Below are 15170 nucleotides of genomic sequence, written 5' to 3'. Positions count from 1 at the left end.
ATTGCAGTGGCGGGAGGTACTCTTTAACATATTGTTACAGTCTCAGTCTGAGTCTTAGGCTATTTTTTCTCCTCCTTTTTCTTTTCCTACTACCCTGGGAGGAAAAATGCAGAACAAGGAAATGGGAAGGGAAAGAGGCCAACAATTAATCCATCTTTTACTTTGAAGACTCATGTTTCAACCCTAGTTGGGTATTGGGTTTCATTACAGAGTTTCTATTAAACATAGTGGCTACTGTCCCTGTAGCCTCTATATTTGTCTCCTGAAAATCCTTAACCCAGATTGATGCCTCAGCACAGGGCCCGTGTTTGATTTTCTTCCTGACATCATTTTGCCAGCCATGCGTGAGAACATTTCTAAGTGAGTTCCCACTGGTGGCTGGTGAAACCTTTACTGCTTAGATGTGCCTCTGATTCACACAGAAAGCTCTTATTTAATCTGGCCTGATTTTTGGTGTGTGGTTTTCTTGTTTGTTTTGTTGTTTTTTTTTTTTTGTAATGGCAGATAAAGTACTCCATGTGGAGCATATTGAACTTCTGACTGAAGAGTACAAGCAGCTGAAAAAAGAAGTGGCTGGGAAAGAACTGGTGAAGGGAACATTGCATTTCACAGGTCAGTAGCTGTGAGGAAATCGAAATCCATCTGGATTTGTCTGCCTGCTCCACAGGGACACCAGCCCTTCCAGGCTTCATTCAGTCCTTTTAGATGAGAGTCTGTCTATAAACTCACTAGAGGCACAGGTATCAGTTCTAGTTATTTCCAAGAAATTACAGAACTATCTGGAAAGCACCTTTGCCTTAAAAGTTGTCTTCTGCAGACTGTTGCTTTGCTTATCTTTCTGCTATCTGGTGAAGAACACAAGCCTGTGCCTTACTGAATGGAGGAGAAAGCACTTCTTCATCTCTTCTGTACTTTGGGGGTAGTGACCAATTTCTCATTCATACTGGTCTCAGAGGAGGATGAGCTCTGAGGAAGTGTCCCAATTTCTATTGGGGACCTTTAGTCTTCTGTACTGGTGTTTGGCCCCAGAAGAGCTGGGAGAGATTTTCAAGCCATTATCAATGTTGTCAATGAACAAGGGTTCGTTGTGTATGAACTTTGTGCAGCCTTCTCTGTCATAGCTCACTAACTGATCCATTTCAAGGTTGACCATGTTTGTTGACTTTCCTACTCAGCCCATCCACTCGTGGCCTTTCTACACTCTGGTCTCTAAGCCCACAACACTGCAGTTTCTTCAGCCTTTCCTGTGCAGAGGGCATTATTCTCTTTCCCATTTCTCAAGACTTTCTGTTACTGTTGCACCAGGTAGCGTCCTCGATGAAAACAAAACAGGATTCCCAGCTTTCAGTGGAATTGCCCGACTGACTTGGCTGATTGACCTCTTTGGAGACCTCACTGTTACCTCTGCCACCAGAGTAAAGCAGAAGGATAAGAATTATTCCAGAATGACTGTTCACTTTCAGACGTCAAACGAGAAGTGAGTAATGACCGTGGCAGCAGGTGAGCCAGGCTCTTCAGGTGTCATCTGCAGAAATTCTGCATCCTCTTTTCCTCTTGTGGAAACAGAATGGGTGGATATTGGCATGAAAGTGTACAGGAGAAACAGACCTGAAAGTGCTTCCTGCAGTAATCACAGTGAAAAGAGACACCATCAAACAATGTCTGCTGAAGAGCACAAGGAGGTTTAAAAGCTCTGTTCTGATGTCTGAATGTAGGAATGGGCCCATAATACGTTTTACCATGCCCAAGACCCTTCTCTTGCACTGTGAAAAATTGTTCAGCGGCAGGATATTTTTTGTTTAGCATCAGACATTCTAGCTGTACATTGAAAGCTAACCTTTCTTTAAAGGTTGAAAATATAGGACTGTTTGAAAAGGTAATTCACTAGTGATAATATTTAGCTTGTAGAACTATAATGTTTGTACTGGTATGTAGTACTAGCTGGAGGTTAAGAGAAAATTACACGTTTTGAGCAGAAGTATAATAAACTACTGAAAGGCCAACATGTCAAGTTTGCTCTTGACTAATGTTTAATCTGCAGTCCTGAAGTTTCCTTGATTTATTTTTTTTTTTTTTTTTCCCCTGAGTAGGACAACAGTATATTTCCCATTTCTTGTCTTTTTGCTTTTGTTGCATGAGCATTTCAGAGTGAGTGAGAATCCAGCAGCCAGGACTGCTTGCCATTTTTTCCAATCATTGCATGATGACTTCTGTGCAGAAAACTGTTCAGATTATGCATTTTATAATAATGAGTTTGATCTCCTTTTTATTATATGCTAACAATAGCCTTGCTATCAAATAGTATATTTTTAATGGCCTTGCTATAAAATAGTATATTTCCAAATAATATGACCATGAAGTAAGTCATCAGTGTTTCATCCTGTGGATTGAGTACTCAACTTGGTCCAAAGCCTGGTGGTGTATTTTGCTGGAAACTCTCTGGTTCGGCCATTCTGGACCATCCGCATGGAGGTCGTGTTCTTTCAGATATGTTGAAGTTACTTATGATGACAGTTTACTGTGTACTATAGATGCAACTTGAGAACTGTCTGACATGAAAAGGTACAGAGAAGTTACACACTCTGTATGTTTCCTAGGAGGTAAGAATGGTGATGGAACAATTTGTTCCTTTCTCTTCACTCCTATTTTCCTGTAACACACTCTGCCTTTGAGACAGATGACCCACTCATAGGCATATGACAAGAGACAGATGAGAAGACCAGGGAGAGCAGGGGAAAATAAGACCCCATGGGAAATTATTCTGGCCTATCTTTGTTTGTAATAAATTAGCCTTTTTTGTTGCACTTACACTGCTAGAACACTTAAAAAAAACCCCAAACCAACAACAGCAGAAAACCCCCACCAAACATGAATGCTTAATACTTTAATAATTTTAGGTAAGTGTTTGGTTTAAAAAGTAATAACCTGAAGGACTAGCTGTTTGGGGAATGAATAATCAGAGCTCATTTGAACTGTTAGTTTCACTGCGAGTTTAGTTAAACCTTTTATCAGCCAGTCCTACAAAGCCCACAGCAGTTTATTGTGAGATTGCCATCTTGTTTGCCTTCCTCTCTCTTAAAATAAAACATCATTTCTAATTCCTTTTAAAATGCAGTTGTGAGAGGACAGAACTCTGTATACAAGCTGTTTACCCTCTTTGCAATTTGCCAGTAACACGAGTAGCTGTAAAGATCTATATAGAGTGAGATTTTGAACTAATTCCAGCAGGTGGAACTAGTGGGTGGCTTAAACATTTCCCTGGCTGTCCTGTCTCCTAGATAGTTCTTAGCTACTATGTATGATATTTTCTAGATACAAAACCCTTTCTGGATTATTTTTTTTTTTTCCCTGCTTTACACTGCTAACTGATACCTGCTTTTCTTAGTCCGCTACTGATTATTTGTATGGGTCCGTTAGTGTTTTGTCACCATGAGCATTTTAATGACCTCAGGGACAGTCAGCTTTATGCCTCTGGGATAATTTACGCCAACTGGAAAGTTACATAGCGTTCCTGTATTCTGTTCAGTGGCAGAGCCATATTTCCTGCTGACCTTCCCCCATTGACGTCAGTGGAGTTACAGCAGTAGAGAATTTGGCCCACTCTCCATCAAGTGAAGTTATGGCCTGGCAGTGATGGTGATGGTGTTACAGCTCTAATTTGCCCAACCTTTATTTTGTTGAAGGATGGGAAAGGTCTGCACCTTTCCTGAGAGCAATCCCATCCTTTTTAGAAAGACATGATTACGCTAACCTTGAGAAATCAGCTTAATTCCGCCTATTTTCTGCCTTGAAAAATACAGCAGGTGCAGGATGCAGCAGCCTGTGTCTTGCTCGTTAAGCAGGGATTTGTGCAAAGGCTATAGACTGTCTCCACTGCAGAGCCTGCACTGGCTGCTTATCTGTCCCTGGCTGGATTTTGGAGGTGTGTGTTAATGCCTGATGCCCAGCGATCTGAGAGATGACCTCGGCCTCTGTTGTGTTTCCAAGACAGTTGAGCTGACAGCCTCTCTGTGATAAAACATTGAGCAATCCAGGAAAAGCCAAACCTCTACTGGCAGCACGGCTGGTTTGCGACTGCAGTACCCGTCCCAGGATTACAGAGCTTGAATTCAGTAAATGTCAGAAATGAATTTTAGAGAGATAATGATTTGGGCAATGTCTCTTTTGATGTAAACTAGGGGTAGGGTCTAATTGTCCAATTCCCATCCAAGGTAAGGTAGCCCTTTTTGATTGCATGGTAAATAAAAAATACTGGCATTTTCAAAGAGTGAAAAGGAACGTGTTTATAAGAAATTGAAGGCATTTTCTGAACACATTCTGGCAATAAATGTTTGAAATATTGTGTGTATCGAGATCTAAGCTTACAAAGTCTAATAAAAAAGCTTCAAATTGAACATCCATAAAAAATCATGTAATACATGCTTTCTGCAGAAGTTGCTGCATAAAATATTAAGCTGAGTGAACCCAGCATGAAGCCAGCTTAATTCTTCTGCTGGTATGAAGAGTGTTCACTTCATTTTGGTTTATTTAACTAGGACAGTCCAACTAGGGCCACATATTATTCAAAGAAACAGGGAATCGGAAAAAGAGAGTCTCTTCCAGTCTCTGAATAAAATGTAGCTAGGAGAGCACTTCCAGTCTAAAATCTGGAAAGATAAAATGATCGTAAAAAGTCAGGGTGATTTCTTCACTGCAGATAGTCTTGCTTTGTAAAAAGTCAGTATAGAAGTGGTTTTTTAGAGTTTGGTTAAACCTGCTTTTTCTTCTTTAACTGTCCAACATATTTAATGTGGCTTTATTCATCTACTAAAACTGCTGCATTTGTTGCTTCTAAGTGACACTAGTGATGCTGCTAAATAACAAACTACATCCATAGCCAGATAATTTGATATAAATCTTTAATGAAAATGAGTAAATTATCTGTTAAAAAACCCAGTAGTTACAATTATCTGACATAAAATACAAACCTGTTTCTTAAGCTACAAAATTGCTTAAATAATGTGCAGACTTGCAGCATACATATTTTTATATCAAAAAAGGGATTAAGTTTAGCGTAGAAGTTATTGTTAATTAAAAATTAACATGTTTTGGTTACCAATCAAGTAGAATCAAGCTATCTTTGGGAAAATAACTAAAAATCCAATCACAGAAGAAGATAAATCTATTTAGTAAACCCAACATTTTCCTGCTCACTAATCTAAATCAGTCATTTTAATCAATTTGATTAAATTCTGCTCGCTCTGCATGACTGTACTTCTGATTCAGCAGCTTCCCTGAGCTAGAGAAGAAGATGACATACACTTGAGCCTGGTTATTGGTGTGCTTCTACCCCAGATCTCCTCAAGGAGGTGACCCTGTTTTGGATCGTATTGTGGACTTCCCTAGACGCATAGGTCTTTGCCTATGCCTGCCCAGTGGTTTCTTCATAACTGTTTACCTGAGATAAAGCAGCTTTGAATAACAGTGGCCTGAAGAATGTAAAATCATCTCTGCTGAGTCAGAACAAAACCCAACTTGCTCAGCAGCCTGCCTCTGACCCAGGTCAACTGCCAGCACCTCGGGGAATGAGGATGAGAACATAGAAAGCACCAAGTAATATGGCCCTCAAGCACCCTTCTGGCCTGCTACAACACATAGCCTTGAGACTTCCTAAAACACATGGTGTCTTTGCATTTATTATTTCTCTGAGGATTTTTTTGGTGCATTTTTGCAGGCTGGTATTTGAGTCTTTTTTTTTTTTTTTTTTTTTTTTTCCTAGTTTTATTCTGTTCAGTCAGGTTCATCTGGTCATGCTTAATTAGGGGGGTGTGTGTAGTAGTAGAGCTCAGCAAAGAGTAATTGATACAATTATATGAATATAGAAACTGGATCCTAAAGCATAAAAAATGAGAGGTGCAGAATCATTAAGCTGAGTGCTCTGCAGAACGTGTCCAGGGTAGATTGACAAGGACTTTCTTTCCACATCTAATGATATTGAAGATTTAATGGGCAGTACTTGGAGACAGAATTTATTCTTCAACGCTATTGATGCCCTCATAATTTGTGAGTGGCAGACTAAAGTGGGCCATAAAGGACTGTGGAAGGGCCATCAATAACCAAGTAAGAAAAATAATGTGCATCCTCTAAACACAGGCAGTAGCGTGTGGTGATGAATGAGCTGCAGGAAGGTAATGGCATGGTTTAGGCAGCTGACAAAAGAGCAGGAAGAGAGGATCGTGGCTGTGGCTGGTGTTGAGGACCATTCCTCAAAACCTCTGCAAGCATTTGCAGTGTTGGGCCAGGGAGTCGTTTAAGACCCCTGGAACGATGCAGGACATTCCATGGGTTCTCTTTGCTCAGCCAAACTGGGAATCTGGGGAAGAAAGTGTGAGGACCTGTGAGCTATGCCACTCAATAGCCAACACCACCAATGCTTGGCCTGGAGACTGTGGCTATCACATTGGCATAAGACAGGACTTTGCTCTGATTAAGAAAGACCTGCCTGAGAGTGTATGTAGCTGAAACAGGCAAAATTGGCATCTTCTGGTGTAATCTCTAGGATCAACTCAGTGCTCCTGGTGAAGAGAAAGAAACATATTTGAAAAGTTCAGAGAGTACGGACACTATTGTTTTCATGAGTGAACGTGCCAGCTCATCCTAAAGGGATGGTGTTCAACTTGCATAGTGGCACCTGGGTCATCGTTATGTACCTGACGTAAATTTATTCTTCCTGGAGGAATGATTAGACATTGAGGACCTTGTGAGTTTAGCTGTGATTGAATCACGCGCAAGATATTTGTATGTTTAACTGAACTTTTCATCCAAGACCACAAACAGACAGATTAGGCTTTCCTCTTCCCTGTGAGATGGCTACACGTTGATGGCTTCACTTTGTGTATAGGGAAAACAAAGTTGGAGAGAGCTTAAATGGTGGGCTGAAAGTCACGGCATGAAGCAGTAGCAAAGTTAAGGCTGATACCTGTTGTTCAGCTCTGTAACCATAAGCCATGTTGGTCACCTAAATGTGCAATGACTGAAATGTAAAAATGGTGTATTTATTAGGGCATTTTCTGTAAATGCTGAGAAAAAAAGCATAAACTTGAACTGTTGATTCCATTTCTTCATAAATACTATTATTTTTTCTCTTCTCCTCCACACTAGACCTCTGACTTGGATTGAAGAAAGGGGACCAGGAATGAGACGTGAAAAGAAAATCAACTTCTGTTTCACAAGTGGTTGCCTGGAGAACTTCCCTCAAGCCCCAAGGTCTGCAGTGGGCCTTTTCATGCAGGATCAGAACCTCTTTGCCAAAAAACTGCTGGGCCAGGTATCCAAGGAGGAGCTGGCCGCTGAGAAATGGCGAATTTTGCGGTGTCTTGACCTTGCCGAGCTGATCCAGCAGCACTGTGAACAGCCAGAGAAAATCTGTTCCTGAGACTGATTTTAGGGAAGGAGGAACATGGCAGACAGGGAAGCTGCAGGGCTAGAGCTCACTGTTGCCATCAAGCAGTTGCTATTTCTGTTTCATTACTTTCTTTTTGACTAGTTGTGATTCCTAGGCTCTCAGGGTGGGATGGAGAGTCTGGGCTATACCCTGTGCCTTCTGATTTGTGCCAGAACAAAGCAACATTACTCTGCTCCGATGCATTGCTGTCCTTTCAGGCAGATAGGAACCCAGCAGCAACAAGCTTTCCTATGGTTCAGTTGGGAATGTCCCTGAGAGCAGATTCTGGAGGACTGCAAATGCTAGATATGATTTTCCCTCCCGAGTTTTTTTTCCTCTCTAGATACATCTGAAAATGAGATGTGTCTCATTTAGTAATATTGGTGTAATAATACCTAGAAAGAAGTATTGGCTAGAATGAAGTTCTAGACGAGTTTTCCACCTCTTTACTTGATCTGCAGAACTTGACCTTTTCCCGATGCCCTGAAATGTTCTAATTAATTAGTTCTAACTAATTAGTTGTTGTGCCTGTTTAGGGTTTTTGGGTTTTTATTTTATTTTATTTTTCACATTGGAAACAATCTACCTTCAAATAGAATCTATATTGGTATCAAACCAGAAGTAATGTCTTGATAGATGCCATGTCGAGTTCGCTCGATTTCTCTGGTGCCCTGTGCCAACATAGAAATCTTTTTCCAGCAGAGATTAGAACAATACATTAAACTAATGCTTCACCTGCCTGCTTTCTACTGAATCTAAATTTTTTTTTTTTTTTTTTTACTGGAAGCAGCGTTGTCCTTCATTTGTGTTCTGGATCCAATTCAGAATGTGAATGCATCACTGCTAAAGATAATATGCATCCTGCCTTTAAGAAAAAAACTACTAGTGCTCACCTGGAACCAGTGAAATTTATTAGAAATAGTGATAAAATTACAATAGAACTGTAGAAAGTGGAGAAATTTGCAAAATACAGCCATGCATTTATGGTGTATGACACCTGTGGGGATGGGTCTTTAGCATTGTACAGTAGTCCCAGGGTCACGTGTGAAGACATTGTCACTTCTCTAAAGCAGCATTTTTGTTTTAGAAGAAGTCTAAACAGTGCACAAAGCTGCTTACAATTCTTCTGCCTTTTATTTTCTGATTACAGAATCTGTCAGTGCTATATTAATACAGCAGCAAACTTCAGTCTGTGCAGCTGTTCTTTCAAACACAGAACCGTAATTTCTTTTCCATATTATCACTTGGGCAATTTTCTAATGAGGGAGCATATATGTTGTGAATGTATACATAATTACAGCCAGTGAATTTTGATGTTAAAAAGATGTCCTTTGGGTAAATCATGTTCATTCATAATTTGGATACAGTTCTGTTAGTTGGAAACAGGGAAGGAAAGACTGTATTTTTTTCCCAAATCAGACAGGTTTTACGAGCAACTCTGGAGCTTGATATGTGAATGAATTCTGCATGTGAAATTTGTTTCAATCTATCTGTTACAATCAGTGAAAACCCTCCTATTGACTTCAGTGGACTGAAATCCATGTGGGTTGGTAGCAGATTTGTGCAGGCAGATCCTGCACTTGTCCACCCAAATGGACACTGTACTGAGCATTCTCAGGGACTTCTTTACCAACGTGATGGACGTTGCCTGGGCAGATCTTATGCTGTGTGAGGGGGGAAAAAGTGGGTTTGTGGCAAAACGCAAAAAGTCCATCTGGGATCGGAATTAAATTAGAATCTGCTGTGTATACCTATCTGCTATGTATGACAGCTTGTGAGAGGTTCTGTTTCTTGCAAACCCCTCAGCTGTGAGTACGGGGTGAATACCACTTGTTTACATGCTATTTCACAATGGGTACCTGGGGGAGGAGGGCAAAGGGAAGGGAGATTCACGATCCCCATCTATAGGCATCAAAATTAGCCACCACATCTCCCTGGGCACACTCTGCAGTTGCTGGTGAGAGCAGTATTCCTCTAAGAAATGGGGAATAAATTCATAGGAGCACTGTAGAGCAGCAATAGAACACTGTGCAGTGAATCACTCTCTGGAGAAGCTTGTTTCTGTAGAGAGCACCTGGGGAAATTAGCTGGTTAATTTGAACTAGGGAAGGCAGATGCATAGAGCTGGATATTCTGTGCTCTCCTCCATCCCCCTCCCATTCCTCCCAGCTAACCTGCTTGCCTACTGCTGTCTGCCCTGCTCCTGGGAGCCTGCAGCATTCAAATGGCTTTTTCTTCAGCCCTGTGAATTTGCTGAGGTACCGCGTTGGTTTGTGTACGAGAGCTACTGGATGTCAAGCTTCAAACGTACCTATTGTTTAACCAGATGTCAAATTCACCAATAAAATATTGGAGCTCTTACTCATTCCTTTTAGTTTCTATTGTCCTTCATCAGCAGTTCCCACTGCCTGTGCTGAAAGTGGCTCTGTCCCAACTGGTTCTTTTCCCCCCTTTCACTCCTCTGTGAAATCCTGCCAGCGACTGCAGGCTGTGATCCTATCCTAAAGCCCTCAGCTGTCTTCTTCTCCTGTTTCAAAGTTTTGAATACAAGTGTGGTGGGGTTTGTGACCTTATTTCAACTCATGAGCCCTCCCACAAAATTCCTGCCCTTCCGGTCCTGGCAAGTCTAAATCTCGTCTGTACACTTCCAGTTTCCCATTCAACAACTGCTGTATTTGAGCAACCTTTTTGAATCTAAGTAGAATCTGAAACGGGTATCGAAATGTTTTTTCTAGTGGTTTTAATAAACAGCTTTATCATAGCAGAAATACTACCAGAAGAGTTTTTCAAATATTGTTTGGCATAGCCTGAACCTAGCCAGTCTTAGAGATGAAGAGGTATGAAAAGGCAAGTATAAGGTGTGACAAGGGCAGGTTAGTATACCCCATTCTTTGGAGGTGGCTGCTTTTCTACTCTTTCTGCTGGAAATCACCCTGCCCTGTGGGGTGCTGTAGGAAGTCCGCTGCAGTACACTTCAGTAACTCTGCCTGATGCTGAGGAGTTGTTATGGGAAGTGCTATAACGCAAAATGCTCCTATGTGACAGAGAGATGCTCAGTTTGCTGACGCAGGCCAAAGCTTGTCTCTGGCAGATGAAAGGCAAGGAGTCACTAACTGCAACACTCTAACTGAAACCTGGAAGAGGTGGTTTGATCCAAAGGCCTTTTCAGAGGACTAGCGATCAGGGGAACAGAAAATTTCCAAAGAGCAAAGAAACTAGCTTTTGGTATGAGGATTTGCAGAGCTGTGTGGGAAGCTCTGGCTGAGAGGGAAAGAAGGTGGATGTGATTCTGGCATCGAGTGATTACCTGAGAGCCTGTTGTGTGGGGGCTGGAAACAGGGTCTAATTTAACTGTGTGATTACTGAGGACTATCAGGAACGGTATGGGAACACGGGAGGTGGGATGAGGGGAAAGGTGAAGGAGACTGGGGGACACCACAGGAGCCGCTTGAGGTGGCATTATTTATGAGGAGGATGACACTGGAGCCAACAGAGCAGATCAGGCAGACAAGGAAGTGGGAAGGCAAGGGGCGGCAGCTGTGTAGACAGGGTCTGTTTTTAAAATGGTCCTAATATGTCAAAACCCGCTGTTTTAAAATGAGTAGTAGGTATGGCATCTGGGTAAAAGTGCAGGGCTGAGTTACAGAAAGCGCCTTGGGGACAGCAGTCTGTAGAAGGGTCAAGGTTGTAAAGGCTGAACTGTACACATATTTTCAGCTGTCACTCAAGGTGTTCAATTCCTTCAGGTTGGTGGTACGATCTGGGGCCTTGAGCACCCTCCCAGTTTGCTGGTGAGTGACTCACCAAAGGTGATCCTGGCTGGGTGTCTGGCTCCGGAATGGTGTCTCCATGAGACTCTCAGAACTGTGTGCTGATGTGCTTCATGCAGTAGCGTTTACTGCTCCCCAAGGTATGTGGCATGCTGTGTGCAACAGTAATAAAACATTACACCAGGAAGACAAGGATCTCCAGTAAAATAACTCCACAGTTTCGATAAAGATAGCAAGATACTTCATTAGCCTTAAGTGCTGCAAGCTGTTGTCTGTAGAGGCTGAATTAAACGAGGTTACAGGAGGCTGTTGAGAGACCTGTTAGAATTTTTGTTTAAAGAAAGGATGTAGCACAGGTATTACCAGTGCAAAATTCAACCCAAACCCAGAGGAACCAAGCCTTGCAATGGGAAGACAGGAGATGTTGGTGCAGCATAATATGGTGCTGGTCTAAAAAAAAATTACTTAGTCCAGGTTACTACTTCAAAAACCTTCTCTAAAACTTCATGCTCAGGGCATCCTAAATCACATTTAGTGTGAAGTGACTTTCTGAATTTGCTGCTGCTGTTTTAGTCACAACATTTTTATCCACCACACCCAGTGTATCCTGCCATCCTGCCTGAGCTCCAGTGAGTCATCCCTTTTCCCTGATAAAGGTTAACTTACAAAGAACCCAGTAACATATCTCTAAAACAGCTAGATTGCTTCAATGTGGTGAATAAATAATTCACTGAATTAGGGCTTTCTGATGTTTTGTGGATGGGTGTTATTCAAGTAACAGACAAGTAAAAATAATTTTAAAATGCTAGGTTAATTATTAGCATACAGTCAAGAAAGAAGCTTAACAGAGGAATAATAATAATAATGATGATGATGTCAGGAATGATGCTCCTTAGTGAATAATCTGTCACTTGGGATTTCTAAAACAGTCCAGAAACAGATAGGATGGGGATAGCTCTGTATTAGTAGGAAGCAGCGGGTGAACTATTAGCTCTTCATTTTCTCTTATGTAATTCACAGTCTGTCATTCAAATAGTCTCTTCCCATGATTTGGGAAGCAGCACACTGGCAGCATTTGGGTTTTGTATTTGATGTATTTGGCACAGGAATTTATAGCTGGTGTCCTAGGCTGGGTAAGCAGCAGTATCTTTGTTCTGCATGGTTCTTAAGGAGCTGTTTTATATCTGTGTGTGTCTCTCACCTACACCGACGACTCCTCCGCCTTTTCAAAAATATACAATTCCCTCGTAAGTTGACATCTCTCCTTTAGTATGATCCTTATTATTAGCAGTACTTGTAGATAACATGGCTTTGCAAAGTCTTGGTAAGATTTTAAATGCATCAGGACACCTTTTCTCAGTTTTGTTTGAAGTCAGATTTCATTTTATGAATTCCACTGCCAGTGGATTCGTAATTGAGTTCAACAGTTTTAAGACTTTTCTTTCTAGTACTGATGCAAAATACACATTTATTATAGAAAAAGCCTGGATGCTGACATTTTTCTATCATTGACTGTACCGGCATTTTTTACTTATGGGGACTGTTCAGATTCCTAGTCTCATTCACATAGACAGTGTTCATGTTTAGAATTTTTCTTTCACTGTGCTGAAATTTATTTGTGTGCAGGTTTTGAATGTTATGGAAATTTCTTTAAAACCTGTTCAGACAAGGAGTTACAAATGCATTATCACCATCTTTATCTTATTATGCCCTGTGGTAAAAACTAACCAGACCCTAACCATCTATGTCACTGTTTCTACCCTGCATGCCCTTATCTCATCTGCTAGTCTAGCTGCAGTGAACTCAGGCAGAAAGGGGTTGTATATAGATTTTCATGTACATCTTGCCTCTTGCTGGGCATGCTTTTTGCTTTGCACAGTGCAATCCACCTCTGCTGCAAACCTGCTGGGTTCTAACATTTGCTTCTCTTGTAATACTGTGTCCTGCTGTTGTACCTTCACCTCTGTGTGCTCATGAGACTGTTGCTCATATCTGCTTTATTACAGATACCTGTTTTATTACATGACTGTGCAGGTCATGACTGCACACCAGAGCGCTCCCATGTGCCGTTATGTCTTAAGTTTTCCTGTGTTAACTTACCAGCCATTAGAGCTTTCTCTACTTTCGCTTTTGAGCTTGATTTCATTAGGAGCTCATCTTTCAGCCTGTCATCCCAGCCTGTCAAGGCACAGTCATCTTATTGTCAGCTGTAGCCAGGTTACACACTCATGAATCATTTTGGAATGTCCTTGATTTCACTCATCAGAGAAGCTCTTTGCACAGAGGTGTTTTTCACCGGAAAATAATGAGGTTTTGTGTAGCTCAAGCAGTGCACCTAGGTGGGGTTTTTTTCTATTCTGCTTCAGTGATCTTGTCACTGCAGATGGGGGCCCTGCAGATATCCTTACCTTTTTCTCTGATGCGTAGCATCATGTGGGCTACATCTGCCGATAGCCCTGAGATGATTAGGTCTGTTAAGTGCTTGTATGCAGTCTGTTTCTCTGTAGTCCTTCCAGTCTGAAAAAAAATGCTGCAGGCAGCACGTTTCTTCCAATGCTTCACATGAAAAATCCCTCTTTTAGTGTCTTCTAACATCATGGATTTTGAAGGGAAGGACAAGATGAAGCAAAAAGCTTTCCTTATTTTTGTTGTTTGCAAATCCCCTCACAGGTACTGTGTGCTCAGAAATTCAGCCCCGTACATGGCAGAGCTTAGCTGTGGTGTTCTAGGCAGGACCACCAAGCACCCATGGCTTGTCCCTGCCCAGCTGCCTCTACAAGACTGGTGCCTCCATCTTCTACCCCTCCTGCCCTACCTGTTAAGGTTCCTCCAGATGTGTTGTGCTGTGCAGTTGCTGTGGCCCCTTTTCCTATACCTCAAGGTGCGGCCCTGAGGTGATGAGCAGGGGGACCGCTACAGGGATGGGGAAGGCTGTGAGGGGAGTAACAGGCAGCAGCAATTCTCTGCCCAAAAAAGCTGGGCAGCAGCTGGAGGCACGGAGAGGGGAGGGAGGAGGCTGAGCTGTCACTCTCAGTCAGCACTTCACCAGCACTCCCACATCAAGGATAAAAAAAAGAGAAAAAACAAAAAATTCAGTAAGGGGTATTAATTTTTTTGGTGGAAAGTAACTCAGAAAACACATGTAACCTTTCTTCCTGGCATTTGTATATGAAAGACCCAAAGTTGCTCCCATTTTCTGTTGAAAAGAGTTGCAAGAACCCAAACCCCACCAAGTGCATCTCTCTGTAGGTGATGTCTGGATTTCTTATGTGTAAAATGCCCATGGGTAAAAAGTCCTGCTGTAATTTGGCTTCTCTGAATTGATAGGTTTTCTCCATGCGTAGGGACTTTTTCTTGTGCTGAGAAAGAGGCAGTAGCATGAGGGATTTTAAAACAAGAGAAAAGAAAGGACAAAAAAGGCTCATCAGCTCAAGTTTCTCCTGCAGGCAAGCCTTCTTCTCTTGACTGATAGCTTATCTTCTCTCAGGAGTTGTCACATCTGGTTTTATACTTATTGTCAGGTATCGGGAGACTCTTCTGGCACTTTGAAGTGGGCAAGGGATTACACACAGTATGTACCGTGGATCCTTCTGTACTAGACATCTGTCTACTACTTGGTGAGCTGACATTATGGGGGACTGGGCTCAGACACACAGTCCCACAGCCAAAGCTCTTGATGTCCTCCTTGATGTCCTACCAGCAGTGGTTTTGAAGAGGGCAAGTGTCCGTAAAGGTGGTTGACATCAGTCACGAAGGGAAGCCTGAGAGAGGAAGGCTCCCTTTGTCCCTTATCTCATATGCACCTTCCTCAGATGTACCCTGCTTTCTTTTTTTGAATTTTAGCAAAGAGCCACATTCCTTTTAGCAGCCACCTCAAGATGCTCCTCCTTGCCAGACCACAGCACTATCTGGCTCTAGGAAAGGAGGTGAGATGGAGGAGCGGCATAATGTGGGGCCCAGCATCACCTCTGCTTTCT

At 42.0% G+C, this 15170-nt stretch overlaps 1 protein-coding gene across 1 annotated transcript in view; it reads left to right on the top strand.

Annotated features, from left to right (window-relative positions):
- BLVRA (biliverdin reductase A) overlaps window positions 1–7869 on the top strand; it is a 35415-nt gene extending 27546 nt beyond the window's left edge. Inside the window, exons 5-7 of the mRNA XM_074898177.1 lie at window positions 505–612; window positions 1306–1477; window positions 7141–7869. Coding sequence (XP_074754278.1) covers window positions 505–612; window positions 1306–1477; window positions 7141–7414 — 554 coding nt within the window. The 3' untranslated portion in view covers window positions 7415–7869. The remainder of the gene's footprint in view (window positions 1–504; window positions 613–1305; window positions 1478–7140) is intronic.
- Window positions 7870–15170: the final 7301 nt, after the last annotated feature.

The sequence above is a fragment of the Athene noctua genome, chromosome 2 (assembly GCF_965140245.1).
Source record: "Athene noctua chromosome 2, bAthNoc1.hap1.1, whole genome shotgun sequence".
NCBI classification, from domain to species: domain Eukaryota; kingdom Metazoa; phylum Chordata; class Aves; order Strigiformes; family Strigidae; genus Athene; species Athene noctua.
The sequence above is the reverse complement of the archived record's forward strand: the minus strand, read 5'-3'. Positions and strand labels throughout refer to the sequence as shown.